Raw genomic sequence first — 24521 nt, forward strand, 5'->3', positions numbered from 1 at the left:
TCCCTATGGAATTGTATGGTCCCCTAAGGGGATGGCAGTCACCAGTTGCCCTGGGAGATCTTGCTCCTCTCATCAGAAGTTAAAATGGTAAGTTTCTGATCACCTTACCTTACCACAAACCTCTACTTGGGGAAATGTGCCTCTGGTCTGGCATGGGCAAGGACTTTCAGCACTATCCCTTTGTTGGTTATTATAAAAGACAAAAAAAAATGATGGAAGGTCACCACCGCTTTAAATCACCTAAGAGTTTGGAACGGCTCTTGAATTTATCAGTCCAATCATTATGCATTCACCTTTTCCCTCCTGAGAGAAGAATGGGTAAGAGCTTGTGTTAGAGATACTTATGTTTTTGTTACCAGAAAAATGACTTTTGATGATAACAAAAAAGAAATGTACTGTCCCAAATGTAAAATGTTCACCTGCATGGATGAGAATGTTTACACAGACAATTCTATTATTCTCATCGCTAGAAGAAGAATAGGAGTCTGGTTACAGGTGAAATACCACCGTGTTAGGGAAAGCTTTCCAGAAAACGCATGTACTTTTAACAGTTTTGAAGGACTGGGTCCACAAAACAAAAAGGATTCTTGGGCTGCATGTAGCAGCTGTTTTAGGAATTATAGCTATTACTGCAGTGGCTACCACTGCTGGTATGGCCTTGCATCAGACCATACAAACCACAAAATTTGTGCAAAAATGGCACGAGAATGCTAGCAAGCCTTTGAATCAACAAAGATCAAAGATCAAATGAGTCTCTGATTCAGAATCAGCCATGATATACATAGGAGATGACCTTCAAAATATAAAGCTTAGGTTCCACCTTTTATGCGAAGGGAATGTTTCTTCCTTCTGTATTACTCCCTACACCTATAACGAATCAGAACTATTGTGGAACAAGATTTCGCTATCACCAGTCATTATGGCAATAATTTGACTTTGGATATTAAACAGCTTCAAGATACTATTCAGGACATGAGTTGCCCATCATCACATGCCCATCGGTTCTAGGAGTGAGTCTCCCATGAAAGGATTAATGATACCCTGTTTGATCTAAACCCTTTCGGTTGAATCAGACAAACTGGTCTTGGCATTATAGGTGGAATGATAATTTTTTTTATTGCTATAATATTTTTATGTTTAGTCCTCAGAGGTGCATGAAAATCCTTCCAACAACTAATGGATTGAGAAGTTGCAGAATCGACCTTCCTACTTCTACACAAACTAAAAGGGGGAAATGTAACCGTCCCTCAGAATAATAATATAACCAGCAAGGAGTTGTATTGGTGACTCAAGCATGCTTAAAGATGACCTTGAGAAAAACCTGTACTAGCAGCGGGCCTCTGGTGGAGAGGATGATGCACGTCCTTGAAGCCGAGCATCTGGGGATGCCTGGCTTGCTCATGGCCAAACTCAGTCCGCTTCATAGAAGGGAGCAGCTGGGAACACCCGGCCTGCTCCGGGTGGAATGATTGCTTCCCTTTTTCTTGCCTGCCCTGCCTCAGAGAAAGCCTGCTCTTAACGTGTGCTTGCTCAGCAAATTCGTGCTGCTGGACCAAACACACTTTACACCTCTCCCTTGTTTATAAGACTTGTGATCATCATATGACTCACATTCCTTCTTGTTACCTATAAGACCTATGACTAATATAACCTCCTCCTTCTTCTTGTTGGTTATTGTCTTGCATCTAATAAATACGGAACTGAGGAGTTGTTTGCGGTGACAGTCCGTTCAGCTGTTGTCCCAGGCCCACTCACTCTCAACAGCTGACTCATGTGCCTCATTCTCCCGTGCGCCATTAGGAAGCGACATGTCCCAACCACAGTTGCTGGGTCATAGACTAAGTACAGGTCTCACTTTTAAAGAAACTGCCAACTATTTCTAGAGTGTACGTACCCTACCAGTGATGAGGTTTGAGTGATCCAGTTTCTCCAAATCCTGGCAGCATTTGGTGTTACCACAATTTTTTGTTTTAGTCATTTTAATAGGTGTGGAGTAACAACACATTATGATTTTAGTGCATTTATGCATTTCCCTAGTGGCTAATGATACCAAACATCTTTTCATGTGTTTATTTGCCATCTATTAATCCTCTCCACTGGAATGCTAATCATGACTTTTGCCCATTTTCTAATTGGACCTCCTTGTTTAGCTGTGAGATTTTATACATCCTAGATACAAGTCATTTGTCACATACATAGTTTGCAAATATTTTCTCCCAGTCTACACCTTGTCTCTTCATTCTCTCCCCAAAGATTCTCTGGCAAAGAAAAATATTTCACCTGTGGTGAAGTCCAATTCACCAAGTTTTTTTCCTTTTATGGATTGTACTTTTAGTGTCAAGTCTAAGAACTCTGCATTTAACCCTAGGTCCTGAAGATTTTTTTTTTTTTGTAAAAGTTTTATAGTTTTACATTTCACATACTAGTCTCTAATCCATTTGAGTTAACTTTTGTATTAGATGTGAGAATTAAGTCAAGGTGGTTCTTTTCTTTTTCTTTCTTTCTTTCTTTCTTTCTTTCTTTCTTTTTAACTATGGATGTCTGGTAGTTGCAGCACCATTTCTTGAAAAGTCTGTTCTTATTTAAATTGCTCTTTCATATTTGTCAAAACTCATCTGGGCATATTTGTGTGGGTCTACTTCTGAGTTCTCTAGTTCTCCATTCTGTGCCATTGATCCATGTATCTGACCCCCCACTTATAATGCTGTCCTGATTACTGTAGCTAGACAATAAACCTAAACACTGCGCAAAGTAATTCCTCCCAGTTTAATCTTTTTCAAAACTTTTTAATCTATTCTGTCCTTTGTCTGCCCATACAGATTTTAAAATAAGCTTGTCTACAAAGGGATCTTGATAGGAATCATCCAAAATCTATAGATCATTGAGAATTGACTCTTTTTACTATCATGAGTCTTCCAATTCATGAACATGGTATGTGTCTATATTAGATCATCTTTGATTTCTTTCATCAGCATTTTGCAATTTGCATTTTGCAATTTTCAATGCATAGATCCTGTATATGTTTTACTACACTTATACCTAAATACTCATTTTCTTTTGAGTGACTGTAATTCACTTTGAAGTGACTGAATTTATTAATTAATTCAAGGAGAGTTTTGTGGCTTCATTTAGAGTTACTACATAGATAATCACATCATCTATAAAAAACAGTTTTATTCTATTACAATCTAAATGCCCTTTGTTTTCTTATTTCCTCATTACACTGGCTAGAACTAGTATCACTGTTCGTAGCTGATAGGTCTCCTAAATCTCTCCTTTAAAAAAAAAAACACTTTTTTTAAGAATAGTTTTAGATTTATGGAAAAGTTGTAGAGATAGTACAGTTTCCCTTAACATCTTCCCTTATGTACATTTGTCACAACTAATGAATCAATACTGATACATCATTAAAGTCCATAACTCATTCATGTTTTCTTAGTTTTTACCTAATGTTCTTTTTATATTCCTGGATCCCAGTCAGAACAAAAACATATTTAGTCTGCACATTTAGATATCAGGTTTATCTTAGCTATGACAGTTTTTCAGATTTTCTTTCCTTTTGATGACAGGTTATGGGCTTTCAGAAGAAAGATCACAGAGTACCTCTGAGTACCATTCTCATCAAAACATATCAAGGATACATGCTATCTCAACATGATATATTACTTTTGATGCTGACCTTGGTCACCTGACTGAGGTAATGTTTGTCAGGTTTCTGTGCTTTAACTCTCTCACTCCAACAATGAGAAACTTTTTCCCACCATCACCTACTTAGTTGTTCATTAGTAATATTACTTTGAATCAAGAGAGACATGGAGAAAGTCCCTCAGACCCCTTGTTACTCAAACCAATGCCTAGTTACAATTCCTCAAATGAAACCCCCTTGATTTTCCCAGTTTCATTTAATTATCTTCAATCTACCTAATAACTGAGGCTGCTTAGTAACCTCAGGAGTGAGCGTACTTACAGCTAATGTTGAAATTGGAAAGTTTGTGTGGGTGGTAACATTTACATTTTTTGACATTTCCAAAAAATTCACACAATTTCTTGTCCAGTTATAAAAGTCTGAAACTTCAAAGAAATAAAACTGTTCCCTTCCCCCTGTAAAATCACCTTTGTGATTTTTTATAACTTATAGTCAGCTGTGCTTATGTGGGTGTCCAGACAGCCTAAAATTCCCTTATTTCTTATTCTGTGTAAGGCTATGTTTGAAAATCCCATGCCTTAAAGAGAACACGAACAGATAACCAATGCCAAGCAGCAATCTTGACCAAGGGCTTCCCTCTTGAGAATGTAATGCTGTATGACCACACGCCCACCAGGATGGAACACAAGGCATACCATGGGACGTGGGACATTCTCCTGAGAGAGGACTCGAGTCCAGTCAAGTGAACCAACAGGTCAAGAAGTTCTGTTAGCTCTTAAGAGTTCTCCTGGTGAAAGTATTCTCAAAAAGTGTACCAGCCCTTTTATCTTTCCACATCATGTCTCAGAAGGAGAGATGTTTAAGTGCACTTTCAAGCTGTTTAAAAGGGTGCAACAACAGAGGCATCTATCTCTGGGATCTTTATCCTGAAGGTGAAGGGCAGACAGTTGTCACTACTGAGATGAAAAAGTAGATGGGTTGAAGCACTGGGAGGCTAGTGCTTTCCTGCTCTTTTGTGGAAAGAAAGGTGAAGGTGTGAATGCTGACAGACATCCAGGGGACTGGAGATGTACCCCTTGAGCAGAAAACTGCAAAGAGTTATTTCCTCCTCTAAACTTGAAGATAGGCATTTTCTTTCTAAACCCAATTTAAAACTCATTCTGCTCCTCTAATTTCCAACATACCCTCAGAACATTCTGAAGTTTTCTGAAAATCATAAGCATAAACCTTAAGTGTACAAATAAAGTTCTGAGCTCAGAATTTCAAATGGGCTTCTTAGGGTGTTCTCTCTGCTGTGGGGTTGAGGTCAACTACATGGCTATTGTCATGGGAAACTGAAGAATATAGCACAGCAACCAGAAGGAATTGGCTTAGGGAGAAGAGAACCTTCCGCAGGTTGCTCTTTGCTCTGTGGTGCTAGATGAGGAAAAGGAATGGGTAATCTGTATTCAACCTTCTGGGTTTGGGCATTTTGCCACCTCAACCACCACAGTGCTCACAACAGCCACTCCTGTGCCTCCCTCATTGACCTCCACAGAGGACCTGTGCACAAACTTAGATAGTGACACTTCTGTCTTGGACAAGATTCCAGAGAAGTCAGGCTTGGGATCATCAAAAGCATTGGTAGTTCCCCAACTGCCAAGAACAGACCCCACAGTGCAGTTTTCTTTGTTGTCGTTGCTCCTGGCTTTGTTCATTCGCTTAAGCTTGACATGTGTAAGCTCACTGTTCACCTGGAAGAAAAGCAGAGCAAGCCCTAGGGTCCGGATGGTGGGCCAGTCACTCAGGTCTGCACTGGTTCCCTGTGGAATTACCCAGGACTGTGGCATCACAAAGTCTTCTGTCCATGAGGTAAGGCTGCTTCACGGAGGTTCAGACAAGGCTCAGGCCAGTATCACTTTTTGAGTCTCCAGCGTTAATTAAAAAAAAAAATTAAGAAATACTAACATTATGGTATGTTTTAAAATTTTGTATTTAATAAATGGATGCTTTTAAAAATGCAATGCTATTTGGTGTTACCCCAAGTTAACTATAGGATTTATAAATAAGGCATTATTATATGGCTTCTTTTATGGGACATGAGCTCAAATTTTATAATTAAAGTACTGTCCATCTTTTCAGTGGATCTATCTCTGTGACTGGACATTAGAAAATAATGTCAACAGTTGAAATTCGAGGAAGCTGTTCCCAGTCCTGGGCTCTCTTGCCTGGCATGCCAAGGCCTGGAAACTGTACCAGTCCCCAAGTACCCTGACATCAGCTCCTATCAGTCACCTGGGCCCTGGAGGGAGGTGTGCAGTTGTATGCAACAGGTCAAAATGGAGGGACCCCTGATCACTGAAAAAATGAGCAAAGGAGGAGCACAAATGCGTTTTCAAAGAAGGTTCTTGGATGATGTGGAGAAAGTGGAGCCTTCGAGTGCTATTGGCACAACACTGTGAGGAACAGTATGATGGGTCCTCAAAAAATTCAATATACAATTATCCTATGATCCAGGATTTTTACTTCTGTGTATGTACCCCCCAACATTGAAAACAGACTCAAAAAGGGATCTGCACACCCGTGTTCAGAGAAGTATCATTCACACCAGCCAAAAAGTGGACACATCTCACGTGTACTCAGAAGGATAACTGAAAAAATATGGTGTGTATAGACCACGGAATATTATTCAGGCTTAAAAAGGAAGGAGTTCTGACAGATGCTACAACATGGATTCGACCTTGAGGACATTATGCTCAGCCAACAAAGCCAGTCACAAAAGGACAAAGACTGTATCATTCCACTTATATGAGGGACCTGGAGTAGTTGAATTCATATGAACAGTAGAATGAAGAAATGAAAGTGGAATTGGGGGGCTGCTGGGGACTGGGGTAAGGGGGGAGGGGATGTTAGTGTTCAATGGGCACAGTGTTTAATGAGTTTCAGTTTGGGAAAATGGGAAAGTTCTGCGGATGGATGGTGGTGATGGTTACCCAACAGGGTGGATGTATTCAATGACACCAAACTGTATACTCTCCCTCCCTCTCTTTTATCATTCAGTTAGAAAAAGAGAGTTCTCACTCAAGTAGGCAAAAAATAGTCTGGTTTCATTTCATTTACTTCAGCTGATTGCAGGCAGCTTTCTGCTCAAAATACAATACACCGTCTTGAGCAAACAGAGCCCAGCCAAGCTCCCGGTCAGAAGTCCCCCTTTTTCATGCCCACCTCTGGTTCAGGCCTCCCTGCCTCTCCCCCAACACCCAACTAGCTGCTGCCTGCCAGATCATTCTTTGACCCAGGCCTTCCGTTGTTTTTACCACAAACATTTATAGCACAGTTTCGATGAAATTGCTAGGAATCAGCTTAGGTTCTGGAAAGACAGAACTGAACAGTGCTCCAGCCTTCAAAATTATGTTATTGTACTGATGGAAACAAAGGCCTGGAATTAAGCCCAGATTAAAGACCGCTCCAGCCCTCACTGCTCTGTTCCCTGTCACCTCTCTGTCTGTCCCTTCTGTGACCATTTGATGGGTATTCTCTCTCCTCACCTTTGCCCCTGCCCATAATGAGGCTTAGAATGCCCTCTCTGTTCAGCCCACCAGCCTTTTCCTTGAGTCTGAGTTTAACATTGTCAAAAGACAAAAACTCAAACAAGTAAATTTGAAGTTCTAATTGGCCTTCTATAATGATTCGTCAATCAGTAGCACCCCATGTAGCATGTAGAGGGGTGCGCTAAGAAGTTCTGCAAAATGGAAGGTTTTTGTAGAAAGAAGGTGGGGCAAGAAAGTGCTAGCAAAAGATAAAGATGGTTCTGGGCAAGATCTCTTCCCCTTCGAGAGAAAAGCAAGGAGTCTTATCAAGCACGTGAGCTCATCCTGCTCTGGGAATGGAGAACCCCTTTGCCAGACTCACCTTGGATGGAAAATTTTCTGACTGGTCTGATTAGACAGTATTTCTGGTGAGGGTTGAAACCATAACTAAGATAGGTATTAAGCCCGGATTTGGGGACTCGGGCGAAGTGATGACGTTGGGGCCTGTGGTTTTCTTTAAATAAGCTCCGTCCTCCTCTCTTGTTAAGTTTGAGTCCCAGCTCTGCCACCAACCAACTCTGTGATCTCAAGAAAAGTTCCTAAACCTTTTTGTCCTAAGTTCTTCATTTGTAAAATGAGGATAACTGTGGGGAGTCCAGGTGGCTCAGTCGTTAAGCATCTGCCTTCGGCTCAGGTCATGATCCCAGGGTCCCGGGATTGAGCCCCATGTCAGGCTCCCTGCTCAGTGGGAATCCTGCTTCTCCCTCTCCCATTCCCCCTTCTTGTGTTCCTAATCTCATTGTCTCTCTCTCTCTCTGTCCAAAAAAATAATTAAAACCTTACAAAAAATGAAATGGTTTTGCCTGTGGCCTAGAGCTATTATAAAAATCAAATACACAAATGGATCAAAAGTGGTTTCTAGATTGCTAAAGTACTCTATACCTATTCAGTTGTCATGTGCTACATTGTAGCAATGTATTACATTTATTACATTGTAATACATTGTATTACGTGTAGACTTGCTTTTTCTTTCATATGTGGTTAACCACCCCCTCCATCCCGCAGAACAGGACCATGTCAGAATTCTCTCTATGTTCCTCACAGTTCCATTTCAACAATGCTTCAGCCTCCACCAGAGGGCCAGGCCACAGGGTTGCCCAGCTCCAGAGACGACATACCTGTCACACTCAGTATGGATGGCTTGCTCTGGAGTTTTGCAAACTAATGAGGCCCTTCCCCTCCCCCCCACCCCCAAGCAGGAGGGGATCCTAACATCTCAGAAAAAGAGTTGTCCTTGCTCTGCCACAACTTGTTACACTGAATTTTTAAACCATTTTTAAACTGGTGCTGGGAAGAGTATATTTTAGAAGTGGGTGTAGAGAGCACAATGAGCAATGACTCACAGCATTTAGATCCCCGTTGACGCTGACAGGAGGGAGCAGAATGGCCATGCTCAGCCCCGCAGGGACATGGGGCAGCTCCAGGACCTGGGTCTGCACCTCATTTACACAGGGTCTGAGAACCCCATCTGCTGATGTGTCCTGGGCCCCATCTGTTCTCATTTTAAAATAAAACAGGTGTAACTAGGCAATCATGACCATTGGACCCATGGAGAAGGCAAAGGTCTTATTCAACACTCTAGCCATGCACATTGACTTGTTCCTCAAGACAGAGTTACAGATGGAGGTGTTTTGGAGGACTCCTACTATGTCTTTGTCCAATAAAACCAAATTAACTAATATCGTCACTATATTTAATAAACACAAAACCTATTAGCTTAAAAATTTGGTTCCTCATATTTTAGTCTAAAATAAATTCCAAAATAGATTAATATAAAAAATAAAACTATTAAAACTTTATTAATATAAAAATAAAACTATTAAAACTTTATTAATATAAAAAATGAAACTTAAAACTTATATTTAAGAAAAATATAGGTGAATATGTATATAATTTTAGGGCCAAGAAGACTCTCTATGCATGACAGTAAAAGAGAAGGAGAAGATATAAAGAAAAGGTGGAAAGATTGACTATAAAACTGTATTTATGGACATTGAACAAAGCCTATGTGATATTTGATTAAATGAAATGTAGGTAGGACATTGCTAGCTGCTTTAGGGGCTAAAGTTATAAAGTTCCAGAAACTGTTTCATTTGTGTATCTTTTTTTTTTTTCAAATCCTATTTAAGCTGAAATCAACTAAGATGAGTATCAATAGCAATCTTGTTTGCAGGACATGACACAAGAATGATGTCTTCTTTCTCAATATTTGGGAAAATGAAGGAGATGAGGTGTTCAGAGAAGCTGTCCTGGATGAAAAGAGTTTAAGAGGGGCGCCTGGGTGGCTCAGTGGGTTAAGCCGCTGCCTTCGGCTCAGGTCATGATCTCAGGGTCCTGGGATCGAGTCCCGCATCGGGCTCTCTGCTCAGCAGGGAGCCTGCTTCCTCCTCTCTCTCTCTCTGCCTGCCTCTCTGCCTACTTGTGATCTCTCTCTGTCAAATATATAAATAAAATCTTTAAAAAAAAAAAAAAGAAAAGAGTTTTAAGAGACATAACAGTGAAATTTGATAACACACCCTTGAATGGATTCTCAGGAGAAGAAAAGAGCTATAAAAGACATTTCCAGGGATGCCTGAGTGACTCAGTTGGTTGAGTGACCAACTCTTGATTTCAGCTCCAGTTATGATCTCAGGATCCTGGGATCGAGCACCACGTCTTTGGGCTCTGCACTCCCCGAGGAGTCTGCTTGAGGATTCTCTCTCTCCCTCTGCCCTTCTTCCTGCTCTCACACTATCTCTCTCTCTCTGTCAAATAAATAAATACATCTTTTTTTAAGAGAAGATATTTCCAGGACCATAGGGAAATTTGAATGTGGATTAGATATGAGAAAATAATTGTTCATTTGGTAAGTATGAATATGGTGTTTAATTATGAAGGAAAATGTCTTTTTCTTTAAGATTTTATTTATTTGAAAGAGAAAGAGACAGCATGAGAAAGAGCACAGGCAAGGTGGAGGGGCAGAGGGAGAGGGAGAAGCAGGATCCCCGCTGATCACGGAGCTTGACATGGGGCTTGATCCCAGGACCCTGAGATCATGACCTGGGACCAAGGCAGACCCTTAATTGACTGAGCCACACAGGTGCCTGGAAAATGTCTTTTTAAAAAAATAAATGCATACTGAAGTATTTAGGAGTAAAAGTCATAATGTATTCATTGATTTTTGGGTTTTTTTTAAGGCAAAGTCTGATCCCCATTAAGGCTTTTCAATTCTAGACTTTCTTTCTCGTGTGTGTGTGGGGGTGTGTGTGTGTTTTAGTATCTACTTCTCTATTGGGTTTTTATATCTGTTCATTCATTATGCCATGTATTTCTTAAATCTTTTAACATTTTTATAACAGTTATATTGCCATCTTTGGCTGTTAATTTCAAAATTTGCATGATTTTTGTGTCTGTTTCTTTTTGCTGCTTTTTTCCCCTGGCTATGGGTCATATTTACTTACACTTTCATATACTTCGTAATTTTTTACTCTGTGCTGGACATTGTGGGTTATGTTGCTTTCCTTCAAATACAGTTGAGTTTCGTTCTTACTTGGTGGCTCAGTTTGATGCTGCTGAGGTTAATTAAGCTTTATTAGCAAGGTCCTAGACTAGCCCTTATTCTTGGGATATATTAACCCTAGTCCTAAGGCCTGGGCTTCCTGGACTCTCAATCAGATGCCCAAGTTGTTCAACAGGGTTTTCTTTCTTTCTTTTTTTAAAGATTTTATTTATTTATTTAACAGACAGATATCACAAGTAGGCAGAGAGGCAGGCAGAGAGAGAGAGAGAGAGGGAAGCAGGCTCCCTGCTGAGCAGAGAGCCCAACTCGGGGACTCAATCCCAGGACCCTGAGATCACGACCCGACCCGAGCCGAAGGCAGCAGCTTAACCCACTGATCCACCCAGGCGCCCCTCAGCAGGGTTTTCTTAACTCTGAAAGTTCAGAAGTCTAACAATGCAGTCTAACTGCATTGCAGGACCATGCAATCTGGAATCTTTGTTCAGCCCTCAGGACCCTGTCTGTTCCCTGCCAAATCTCCCAGAATCTCATCTCATCTTGCAGCTCACTATTCAGTTAGACTCAAGGAAATTCCTCTGCATGTCTTGGGGCTACTTTTCTGTGTTTCTCCCTTTTCTGTGGCACCATGTCCTCCAATTGCAACTGCTCCAGCAACCTTAGACTCTGATCTTGTTCATTCTACCCAGTGAGACTGCTCCTTTCTGTTTGGGCTCCTCTTCCCTGTGCTACAGTTTAGGAAGTGCACTCAGGTAGAATATAGACCCCATCTCATGTGTTGCCTATCTTTCAAAGATCACAGCCTTGCACTGTCCACTCAATTCCTGAAAGCAGCTAGTTCATATATATTGTCCAGTTTTATGGTTAACTACAATGAGAGGACAAGTCCAATACTTGTTACTGCACCTTGCCTAGAACTAGAAGTGACATCAATTTGCTTATTAATCTCTGAACTTCCGGTTCATCAACACCTGTGGCATGAGGTGTTGGGCTAGATCAGTGGTTCTCAAACATTACCACCACTTGGAGGGACCTCATTCTCAGAATTGCTAAGGTCTGGGATGGAGTATGCAAGAATTTACATTTTGGGACACCTGGATGGCTCAGTCAGTAAAGTATGACTCTTGATTTTGGCTCAGGTCATGATCTCAGGGTTGTGGGATCAAGGCCTGCATTGGGCTCCATGCTCAGTGTGGAGTCTGTTTATCCCTCTCCCTCTGCTCCCACCCCTGTTCATGTGTGTTCTGCCTCTCTCTCTCTCAAATAAATAAATAAATAAAATTTTTAAAAGAGAATGTACATTTCTAACAAATTCCCAGGTGATTGCAATGTTGCTTATACAAGACCACACTCTGGAGAACCACTGGACTAGATCTGTTGGGGGCTGCTGAGGCCCTGATAGATGGTCAAGCCTCTCAGGTTAAGGCCTGGTTTGCACGGCTCCTGCCATCTCTGCTGACCTTATATCTCTCCCTTAGACTAGATACCCATGACCAACTCTCCTGGGCTAGAGACTTGGGAGCATAAAAACTTCAGGGCCATGGCGCCACATGAACAAGCCTGGAAAAATCATCAGTTATCTCCAGACTCCAGGCAACAAAGACTAGATAACTTAAAAAAAAAACAAAACAGACAAAAAAGAAAACCACCATGTTCCTGCTTTCACAGGACCCCAAGGACCTACTTGTATCTTGTAATCAGACCACTAAGTCCTTGACTATTTTATGGCCACATCGGAATGTAGTGTGCCTTAAATATAATCTTTTCCTATTGTACTACTAAAGGTTAAGAACAATGATTACCCTTCCTCTCTATATAGCTACTTATTACTAATCTGTGTTTGTTCCTTTTTTCCCCATTACTCACTGTAAAAAACCTTCTGTACTGAAGTAACCATAGACAGTGCCTATATAAGAAGTGTACCGATCAAATAAACTAGAGATGCCTGATTGCTGAAGACAACCTGTTGAGTGGATCTCTCATTCCTCTTGCCAACACTGTCCATTCTTTGGGGACCCCTGGACTTGCTGAGGCTGGACCCCAGGAGCTTATACAAGACCACACTCTGGAGAACCACTGGACTAGATCTATATGTTTCAACTCTGATAGCACATAAAGGTTTTTAAAAATACCAATGTTGAAGCATCAACCTAAAATAACTAAACAAAAATTCCCAGTGGAAGCTAGGCTTGGGATGTTTGTTTGTTTTAATAGACCTATCTTTACAACTGTTCCATCGAACCTCATTTGTCCAGGAGGCCAAGGAGAACTAATTTTATGTGCAAACTTCAAGGTGCACGTCATTATTTTCTTTTCATTGATTTAATTATATTGGTTGTTAAAACTACATTTATGATAAAAATTCAAACACTGCAAAGGAATACACTGAAGAAAAGTAAAATATCCTGGCCTAGATAGGATGATAGTTCCCCAGGATATTTTCCTATGTGGCCAGTGTGAAGAACCTCTAAGCTAGATGTTCCTATGGCCATTCCAGTGCTACCTTTCTAGAATTCCATGATATACAGAGAGGAACTTGCAAAGTAATGGAGGGACAAGGACATTATTCACCTGGGGGAGGGAAAACAAAATGGCAGGACAAGGAAGTCTTGCCAAGTAGAATTCCCAAATCCAAAAGCTGGGACACATGAGCACCTTAGCAGAGATGACACCTGAGAGAGGACTCTCAAAACTACACCAATTTCAATTAGGCAGGAGGCCCTCACACTCATAAAGCTGTATGTCTGGGTATAATTCTGCCCATATTCAGAACTATTTTTCAGTCCAAGCAACACTTTCTCCACGTACAATATGAGTTTCCAGTGTAAAAGTTGGATTTGTTCTCTTGAATAAACTCTTATGCAGTTACAGAAGTTTTTTGAATTAGAAAAATCTTTGGGTATTACAGAGTCAATATTTTTATAGCTTAGATACACATTATTTAGCAGTTTATAAAGCACTTTCACATACATATTTCATTACTTTACAGATGTTCTGTGTTTTGTGACTATAAGCCAAGCTGATATTATCTTTTATAAGGTTCAGAAAAGTTATATGACTTAGGAAAGCTTCCTTAATGGATCAGAGGCATAGCCTGGACTTTAAAGCTGATCGACTCTCTCCAAGCCCCAGATCTTCCCACAAAACAACAGCTCTGGGTTTATGTGGAAAGTGAGCCAAGGAAGAAGTAACCACAGATCTTCATGGTCCTACTACACTTTTCACTTTCTTTCTCATTCCAACAGCACTGGCAGAGGTCCTCATGTGCAGCTCTATGAAGGTGTGGGAAAAAAAACAATGTTTGATTATATCAGTCAGGATAGGCTTGGTTACACTGTGATAACAAATAATCCCTCAAATCTCCATGGCTTGGAATAACCAAGAGTCACTCAATGTTCAGGCTGTATGTCTATTACAGATGGGCAGGGGCAGTGCAGCTCCCAGGCAATGGAGGAGCCATCATCTGAAATGTTGCTCATGCCATGCTGGAACAACAAAAGGAATTCTAGCGGACCTCAAACTGTCAGTTAATATTCCCGTGTTGTCCCTTCTACACATAACCCAGTAGCCAGAATGGGTCATACGGCCCCACAAGGGAGCCAGAGAAAACAATCCTGCCAAGTGCAAAAAGGGAGAAAGCCCAGAAACTTTTGGCAAATAATTCTAATGACTACAACACAATTCCTCCTCCATCTGCAGTGGAGACCTCTGGGCATCTGGACAGCAGTGTTTCCCCTTGCTCCCAGGAAAAGCATGACCAAAGCAGAAGAGACATTCAGGAGAGGAAACACACACACACACACACACACACACACACACACACACACAGCTTCTTTAAAATCTGTATAGCAACGGTGCCATTTGCTTGAGAGGGCAACAGCAGTGGCGGGATCTGGAACCAGAACACAGAGAAAAATGTATTTTGTGTGTTCAACAGTTTGCTGGCCTCAAAGTCAGGTGGCTTCTCAGTAGAGCCCGCAGAGTGTTCAGGAGTTGGAGTGTTCAGAAGCTCTGCTTCTCCAAGCTCTGGCCTGAAAGGAGAAGCTTGGCTGCTGTACAGCCCAGGGATGTGGAGGACAAGGGGGTGCTAGAGAAGCTGCCTCTTCTCTTTTCTCCTCTCACACCGAGGACTCTGCAAAGCAGGGTGATGGCCAGGCAAAGCTGGGCAGCAGTGAAGCAGGGGGTTAAGCTTGCCAAGAGAGGGAGCAATGCCAGTGGCAGCTCCCAGAGGCCATCTGACAGGGAGGAGGGAAGAACGCCTGTCAGACCTAAATCATCACTTCCTTTTAGCCCCTTCACTCCCAATCACGCTTCTCCCCTGCCAGCCCACCACTCAGGACCCTCCCTTTTGCTGCCTCTGGTTGTCCGAAGATGGTCCCCTATGGCAGGGCCCCCACGAATGGCCCCCTTCCTCAGGAAGAGAACAACCTGATTAACTTGAAACAGGCACAGAGGCTAACATTCATCAAGCCCTTACTGTCAGTTCCCTATTGTCCCAAGTATACCACCCAACTCCTTTGAGACAGGCATCCTTAAAGATGAGGCAGTCAGGCTGGAGAACTGCAGTCACTTAAGGGAGTCTAGTCAGTAAGTGGCACAATAAGGGTCACAGCCCGGCTGTCCAGGTGCAGAACTCAGGCGCCTCACCACTGTGCTGCCTTTGCATTCTGCTAATACATTTGCCTGGTCAAACATGCCCTGCGGATCTTGACTTAGGAAATTTCAGGCAACTCAGGGGCAGAGTTTGGCTTGGCCCCCAGCCAGAGGTCTCCCAGACAAGGGCCTTCTGGTGGACACCAGAGGACCCTCCTGTCATGCCAAGGCCCTCCTCTCCTTGCCCTAGGTAAGTCCAGAACCCTGTCCCAATTCTTTTTTTTTTTTTTTTTAATTTATTTATCAGAGAGAGAGAGGGGAAGAGAGAGAGCACAGGCAGACAGAATGGCAGGCAGAGGCAGAGGGAGAAGCAGGCTCCCTGCTGATCAAAGAGCCCGATGTGGGACTCGATCCCAGGACGCTGGGATCATGACCTGAGCTGAAGGCAGCTACTTTACCAACTGAACCACCCAGGTGTCCCCTGTCCCAATTCTTATTCTTGCTGGTCTTGAGTCCCTCCCAGCCCTTGCCTCCATTTCGGCTTTGTTGACCTAGATGCCTGCCTGGGAGCTCTGCTTCTCCAAGCTCTGGCCTGAAAGGAGCACAGAGCTCTCTCTTTGGAACCCAAACCTGGCTGCCATCTTCGGCTTACCTCTAGAAGGGCCCACTGACCAAGAAGAGGGTTCTTCCTTGGGGTGGAGGGAGTCATAGAGCTCATCTGCCAGAGGGCAGGCCCCAGGGTGGTGGTGAGTGTTAGGTCCCCAATAATGGGTCCGTGATTAAAGGAGCGAGATTGTATAAAGTGAAGGTCAAGCACAGCTTTATTCTGTGCCAAGCATCAAGAATCAAACTAACCTGCCAGGGCCACACCTCTTACAGAAAGGGCGCTCTCTCTCTGTTTCATAGACTAGCTTTTAAGGGCAAAGGCCATGCGGTTGGGCCTGGCCATGCATAGATGGCCAATGACATTGTAACACACAGAGAAAGCTGCACATTGACCAATTGAATTACAATTTACCCTAGTAATATTTGAATTAGCCTATCACCTTGGTCAGAATTGGCACCCAAAAGGTGCCCAGAGGGCGGGACCCATACTCCTTGGTAACTAGGGAGACAGTATGCATCCCCCCCACTGATCAGATGTCTCCACCTGGCCTGACCCACCCTTGTATTTGGGCTTTGTTACCTGGGGCTGGTTTCTGGGACTTGTTTTGAATAAGTTCCCTCGGGGAGGGGGGGCAGGGACAGTTTAAGGGTTAAACTGTTTAACCTGGATGGGAGTGTTCTGGCTAAAATAGGTCTTTACAGTGAGAATATCCTGGGTAGTGGGCAATCAGAATAAATGCTGGCCAAACACAACCAATGAGACCATACTGCCGCATGCTTGTTAAAGATTAGCCTCATTGGGCTTCTCCCCAAGTTAATGAGTAATTCCACGTCCTATACAGTCAATATCTAAAATCAGTGCTCATAGAAGGACATAACATCCTGGCTCTCAGAGCCTGCCCTCCTGACCCTTCTCAGCATCTACTCTGCAGTTCTCTCTGAATTGGAATCAGAAGCCTTGGCCTTAAGAAAATGGACACTGAGGTCTTGTCCCTGCTGGTGCAACTGTTTAGTTACTATACAAAACAGCCTTGTTTTCTAATCCACGAGATGCCTGGATCCTGGTGGTCCTTTCCTGTCTTCTCCTGAAGCCAGAATGACTCTCCCAGCACCCCAGGGCTCTCCAAGGACACCCGCAAGAGTCAGCGGACCACTGAGAGCGCTATCAATCCCACAGAGTCCCCTCCCCCACCTCTAAAGCGTCCTGCCGCTCTTGCCCCTCCTCTTCCGGTTCCAGCGATGGGGCCTCCGCCGGGTGACTGAGGGGAGGAGGGCAGTGGGGAGTCAGGGAAGGAGAGGTTCGGGCCTGGAGGGCAGGGACAGAACCCATCAAACTCGGAGGGGCCGGGAGGGGTGGGCCGGGGACAGGGGGAGGGGTGCGGGGGACCGGGCGAGGCCGGGAGGGGCGGGGCTGGGGCCTGAGAGGGGCGGGGCTAGGGCGGGGGGCGGGGCGGCGGGGTGGGCGCGGGGCGGGGCGGGAGGAGGGCGGAACCGGGGCTTGGCTGGACACCCGGATACCTGGTCCACACCGCGGAGCAGCTCTCCTCTCTACCGCATCCGATCCCAGCTCCTCACTCCAGGCATTTCCTATACGTAATACCAGTTCATCCTGTCCACCCAGGCTGGGGGTCCCAGGGTGGTGGCGCGGGGTCTGGGGCATCAATAAACCATCCTTCCTTGGAGAGATGGAGTTTGAGATCCTAGCTACCCTCGCCTTCCAGCTCTATTCGCCTGAAACTTCCTGAAACTTCTTTAATGTTTAAAGAAAACAAGGACACATCACTGGCAGAACAACGTTTCCAGTTTACCGGCCTGGTGTGCCTGGTGCTGTCCGGGAAGCACCAGCTTCAGCAGCATTCAACCTGTATATTGGCAAAAGACCCTGCACTCCCAAAGGCCCTGTCCCTGATCCATGCTCTGTTGTCCTGTCCTGAAACTCAAACAAGAAACCTTTGCTCTAGGCCTCCTGTAAATTGTGTAGCTAGGTGCTGAGTGCTGGGAGTCCAGCTGTGGGACACGCCTGCCCTCCAGGAGCTGGTTGGTGAATAGTTCATTTATATTCAGTGCACCAAATGCCTCAGCTTCAGAGAATTAAACACACAGGCAGAGTATTTCACCCACAAGAGTTAGTGAGTGTTAACTGCTGATGGGGAGTTAGGGCTGAGGGAGGTGAAGAGAGGGGACCCATGGGGAGGAAGGCTTTAGAGGTAGCATGGGCGAGCATGAAACCTAAGAGGAAAGACAGAGCATGGAATCGTCAGGAAAGTAAAAATAATTTAGTCAGGCTAGAGTTGAGGATTATCCTTGGAGAAAGGCAAAGGATGGACAGGAGAGTGGGTAAAATTAGGAAGCGTCTTGTATTAGTCTACTGGGACTGCCATAATAAAATAAGGCAGACTGGGTGGGCACTTACACAGCAGACATTCCTTTCTCACAGTTCTGGAGGCTGGAAGTCAGTCAGAAATCAAGAGGTCAGCAGGGCTGGTTTCTCCTGAGGCCTCTTCTTGGCTTGCAGACGGCTAGCCTTTTCTCTGCTTGTTTGTCCTTGTATCTCTTCTTCTTCTTTTTAAAAGACCATCTGTCAGAGAGAGCACAAGCTGGGGAGCAGCAGGCAGAGGGAGAAGCAAACTCCCGGCTGAGCAGGGAGCCTGATGTGGGACTCGATCCCAGTACGCTGAGATCATGACCAGAGCTGAAGGAAGATGTTTAACTGACTGAGCCACCCAGCTGCCCTCTTCTTTTTGCAAGGACACTTATCATGTCAGATTAGGACCACACCCTTCTGACCACATTTAAGTTTAATGACTTCCTTAAAGGCTCGATGTTTCAACATGATCACATTCTGTGGTACTGGTGGGTTGGTGTGGGCATTGACATGTACATTTGGCGGGAGCACAACCCAGTTCCATACTGGTTGGCACTAAGAGGGAGTTTAATCTTTATCTTAAAGGCGGTGTGAAACTGCCCGTCCTCATCCACATAACCCTCGGAAATATAGGGGCAAAGTATATGAAGTCAGTTTTTAAAAAGCCAGAAATGAACCTTATTCATGAAAAGAGGAAGGTACTTGTTTGACTGACATTCTTATTAAAATTTCTTCTAAAAGCCAAGAATAAAATATTTTAAAACTGTTCATGTGGATTTTATTCCAGTTTCAAAACCATGTCACTCAGAATCACACATGGGGTTATATCCTAGAGTTCTTCCTTTGAATTATGTGCAGATCACAGGATTAGATTTTCCTAGCGGAAGCATTAAATAACATTGAGACAGAGAGAGTAAAAACTCTAAGTTTTCCTCCCATTCCCCCTCCAAAACTTTCCCAGAGATAACCTCTGTTAGCAGTGAAGGCTTAGCCTTTTAAACCTTTTCCCAGAGACTCACAAACATTAATTTACATGTAGACATACAGGGTCTATTCATATAAATGTGTGCATCATGCTAGGCACATTGGACTGTAAGCTGTATTTTTCGCTTAATTCATTTTCATGATCTTTTCAGGAACTGCATATAGACCTTCCACAATTTAAAGAAATGTTCTGCAAATTATTGCATAATATAAATGAATTAAATTCTTCTCCTGTTGCAGAAAAAATAAAATTCAAAGAGTAAAATTGTAAGGCACCCAATTGGTGTCCCTGAGAAGTGGAGAAATTGCTTGGTGTGGAAAACCTACACAACTGGTGTCAGAGGTACTTAGTAGCAGGAGGGAGAAATAGTGTTTCTCTTTAGTATGTATTAAACTTTAATTGTTAACTTATATGTCACCCATAACCAGATAAGGGAAAAATGTCCTCACTTAAAATTATTACGAGGGGCGCCCAGGTGGCTCAGTGGGTTAAGCCTCTGCCTTCTGCTCAGGTCATGGTCCCAGGGTCCTGGGATGGAGCCCCACATCAGGCTGCTCGGCAGGGAGCCTGCTTCCCCCACCCATGCCCCTCCCCCCAGCCTGCCTCTCTGCCTACTTGTGATCTCTGTCAAATAAATAAAATCTTTAAAAATAAAATTATTACAATGACAATAAAAATTAAAAATAACCATAAGAAAAACAAAACTCAGTCTCTCTCTATATATATGTATATAGATGTATAAAAATATGTATATATGTATAAAAATTAAAAATAACCATAAGAAAAACAAAACTCAGCCTCTCTCTATATATATGTATATAGAGAGAAACAAAGATATATAAAAAAGTATTTGAATAAATGGAGACTCCTCACATCTTCCCAAACAAGACTAAACTCTGTAAATAGATTAATTTATCCCTGGATTTATGTTTAATGCCACACTAATCCCTCCAAAAAATACCAAAGTTAAAAACATTATTTTGAGTATTGCAAAAGTATTCTGATGTTCACCTTGAAGAATGAAGTTGAGAAAAATCACATGAACACTGGGAAAAACAGACTATTTAATTATTATTACAAGTGAGAAATTGGCCATTTGTAAATAAATACAATAATATTTTCTCTCGAATGTCAACAACACAAAAACAAATGTCAGATGGATTACACAGTTAAATCTATCAAAAACATAACAGTTTAGAAGAAAATATAGGAGACAAACTGGCTTCAATGGGAAAGTATTTTTAAGAATTGAAAGCAGTGTCAAAATCACCAAGGAAAAACCTAGATTTGACCAAAGGAATAAAAAACCCCTGTTCACTAATAAAATATCATAACAAAATTTATGAAAAGTTTCTCAGCAGTAAAAGAAATACAACAGGCATATATTCTTATATAATATATACTGTAAACATGTTTAATCTACATAAGTAAAACTTGTAAGTTGTTAAACTATGTGTGTGTGTATATATATATATATATATATATATATAGTGTATATGTGTGTGTGTGTATATATATATATTTTTTAAGATTTTATTTATTTGACAGACAGAGATTACAAGTAGGCAGAGAGGCAGGCAGAGAGGCAGGAGGAAGCAGGCTCCCTGCTGAGCAGAGAGCCCGATGTGGGGCTCGATCCCAGGACCCTGGGATCATGACCTGAGCTGAAGGCAGAGGCTTAACCCACTGAGCCACCCAGGTGCCCCTATATATATTTTTTTTACTCAACATCATCTACCCATAAGACTTAATGTCCACCTACTGTGTACTTTAGTTTCTAACTCCTACATAATATCACAAAGTATGCCCACGTATTCATTATCTATTCCCACTGAGAGGGACACTCAGATAGCTTCCAACTCATTGTCAACATAAATGAACACCCTTGCAGTGAACACCCTTTTGACCGTGCCTCTGTGGGCCTGTGCCATGACATCACTGGGCCACACACCCAGAAATAAGCCTGCTGGAGCCCAGAGAAGACACCAATAGAGTTCACTGCCAGAATGCTTCCTAACTTGGCCAAATGTTCCTGTTCCCACAAGTGCTCCTAAATTTCCCTACTTCCTGGATGACGCTGCACAGTATTCAACTTTCTGACACCAATCTGATGGATGTAGAGCAGTAGCTCATGGTATTTCATTTGTATTTTTCTGATTATTAATTGACTGTCTTATTCTCTTTGATTTGCAGGATTTCTTTGTATACCCTAGTGTTAATTCCTTACTGATTTTTTATAATATCTTCTTTTAGTCTGATCATGGTGTCCTTCATGGAATGGATTTGGGGTGTGTGTGTATATATATATATATATATATATACCCCAATTATATAATTTTTCACCTTATCACTTGTTAGATATTATCTTTTTTATCTACTATCAACATCCTTTTTCAATTCAAAAGCAGTTAAAAAAATTAAGTTGGACCCCTATGTCACATCATATATATCAGAACAGATTAACATTATAAATATAAGAGCTAAAATCATAAACATCTTAGGAGAAAATAGTTGTAAAATTTCCTGACTTTGGATTTGGCAAATGACTCTTACATATGAAACCGTAAGTCTGAGTAACAAAAGAAAATACAGATAAACTGGATTAAAAAATGGATAAAAAAATAGATAAACTATTAAAATAGATAAGCTTTAATATACTAAAGGCCACTGCTTTGTTCACTGAAATTAAAAACCTTTGTGGATCAGAGGGCACTACCAAGAAAAGGAAAATATAACTTACACAATGGGAAAAAATATACAAGACAACCCAGTGAAAAAATGGACAAAAGACTTGAATAGACTTATTTCCAAAGGAGATATTCAAATGGGCAGGAAACACAGGAAAAGATGTTCAGCCCTACTAGTCATTAGGAAAATGCAAATAAATCACATGAGATTTCGCTTCCCACCCACTAGAGCGGCCATAATATTTTTAAAAAGAGGAGTGGAAAATAACAAGTGCTGGCAAGGATGTGAAGAAATCGGAACCCTCATACAACAGCTACCCAAAAAAATACATGTACATGCGTGTTTGTAGAAAGATTACTCATCAATAGCCAAAAGATGGAAACAAATCAAATGTCCATCAACGACATTTCGGCTACAGCTCTACGGTGAAATATTATTCAGTCATGGAAAGAGGTGAAGTACACGCCACAACACGAACAAATGTGTCCTGCCGAGGAAACGCCAGAAACAAAAGGTCATACAGTATATAACTCACTTTTGTGAAGTATCCAGAGTCGTTAAATCTATAGAGGTAGGAAGCAGATTGGCAGTTCCCAGGAGTTGGATGGGAGAGAAAGGGGAGTAACTGCACAGGGTTTTTCTTTGGGGTGATGAACAGTTTTTGGAACTAGACAAAGGTGGTGGTAGCACACTTTTAATATACTAAAGGCCACTGCTTTGTTCACTTTAAAGTGGTTAATTTTACACTATGTGAATTTCATCTCAATAACAAATTCTTTAAGAAGACCCCAACAGGGCCACCTGGGTGGTTTAGACAGTTAAGTGTCTACCCTTGGCTTTGGTCGTGATCTCAGGGTCCTGGGATCAAGCCCCACTTTGGGCTCTTTGCGCAGTGGGGAGTCTGCTTCTCCCCCTTCCTCTGCCTTCCCCACTGCTCATGCTCTCACTCTGCTCTCTCTCTTCAAGTGAATAAATAAAATCTTTAAAAAAAAAAAAAAAGGCCCCAATAATGTCACTAATATCTAAACACTTCTTTAAAAATTACAGAGCTCATCTCTGATCAAATTACTTATCACTGCATTGTACATGGCACATACACATGTGAAATACATCCCACCCCTGAGGAATTTAAGGTCTAGCTGGAGAACACAGATGATTACTAAATAAAGCAACCGCCGTAAGAGAACTGCCCTCCCTCAGTATGCACTCAGAGTTCAAAGATGCACATTGCTTATGCAGAAAAGGAAAATATCCCTGGAGAAGACGCCATCAGAAATGAACTTTAAGAGTTGGGCAGGATTTTTGTTAGGGCTGGAGGCGGCAAGGGGATCCCTTCAAGGGAATCCCTTCAAAGGGATCACAGGATAAGTGTAAGGACATTACCTTGTCCAAGCTAGCTGTCACAGAAGCTACTCTGCTACTCTGGTAGGAAAGACCAGGTGTCAAAGACACCATGACTCCGCCCCTTTGTCTCCAATGCCTGAGGTCCTTTTTGCCACCTGCTCGGTGATGCGTGGAATGTCAACCCAAGATAAAATAAAAATGTGCATTAAAGCGGCTTTCTAAAAAGCCCAGGCACCAGGCAGACTATAAAACAGTAGCTCTAGTTAGCAGCATTTATTACCACTGAACAGGCTAAGGCAAGTCTGCCGACAGGATTTGAGGTACAAGACAGAACAGTGTCACTAGAATGAATTACACGTGGAATGAGGGGGGAGTAAGTCTGGGGCCATCTAGGGAAACCTGACATTCGATCCTATGGGACTCAGAGTGTACTTTAAATACTACAGGGAATCATTAAGGTCTCTTGTCCCATGATCTTGGGGCCGATGAGTGGTCAGGATGGGGACGGCTGGGTGTGGACAAGCATGGGACAGAGATGCAGGAGGAATCTGCCCTCCCCTTTGCACTGGGCTTCACAGGCCCATCTTCCTGGGGCTGTGGTGCAGGACAGGAGGACACAGAAAGAGGGAAATGCTCACCTTTACGGAGAGGAAAACCTGCCACAGAACAGAATAGTGTTGGCTGCGTTGTGCCTAATGAAGAAAAGGAAGGGGTGGTCGGCGCAGAACGTGGGGCCAGGGTCCATACAACATTCCACAGCCACGATGGCTGACGCGGCTGCGGCCTCTGAGCCTTCCTCATTCACCTCCACAAAACTCTTGTGCAGGAACTGGGACAGACACAGATCTTTTTCTCCTGACATGGCCGAGAAGTCAGCCGTGCCCTCCTGAAAGGCATCAACCATTCCCAGTCCCCGGAGCATGGATGCCATGTCATAATCCTCTTCCAGCTGAAATCTCGGAAGGGAAACTTCCACCTCTGTGCTCTGCATCCGATCTGGCTGGGTCCACACTCTGAATTTCTCCAAAGTGAGACTTTTTTCCACCTGAAAGATCAGAATAAGACATTCAAACTCATTCCTCTGTACATATGGACACACACGTCCTCTCCGGCATGGGTGGTGACGGTCACACAGGACCATGGGCACCTTTCTGCGCCAGGATATTTGTGAGACCTCGGACTTGTGCTATTCCAGCCACGGCTCCCCTGCCCAGCACGTGAGGCCGTGC

General features: G+C 42.8%; 1 protein-coding gene across 9 annotated transcripts in view; it reads right to left on the bottom strand.

Moving 5' to 3' along the window:
• Window positions 1-1051: 1051 nt before the first annotated feature.
• Window positions 1052-24521, bottom strand: part of SERPINB9 (serpin family B member 9) — a 32147-nt gene continuing 8677 nt past the window's right edge. For 6 of the 9 annotated variants that reach the window (XM_059179119.1, XM_059179122.1, XM_059179121.1 and 3 more), the window contains exon 7: window positions 20303-24337. In XM_059179119.1, coding sequence (XP_059035102.1) covers window positions 23933-24337 — 405 coding nt within the window. In that variant the 3' untranslated portion in view covers window positions 20303-23932. Of the gene's footprint in view, window positions 5554-9229; window positions 13984-18323; window positions 18489-20302; window positions 24338-24521 lie in introns of those variants that run through there. The other 3 variants (XR_009354883.1, XR_009354882.1, XM_059179120.1) reach the window with 3 other exon arrangements.

The sequence above is a fragment of the Mustela lutreola genome, chromosome 6 (genome assembly GCF_030435805.1).
Source record: "Mustela lutreola isolate mMusLut2 chromosome 6, mMusLut2.pri, whole genome shotgun sequence".
Taxonomy (NCBI): domain Eukaryota; kingdom Metazoa; phylum Chordata; class Mammalia; order Carnivora; family Mustelidae; genus Mustela; species Mustela lutreola.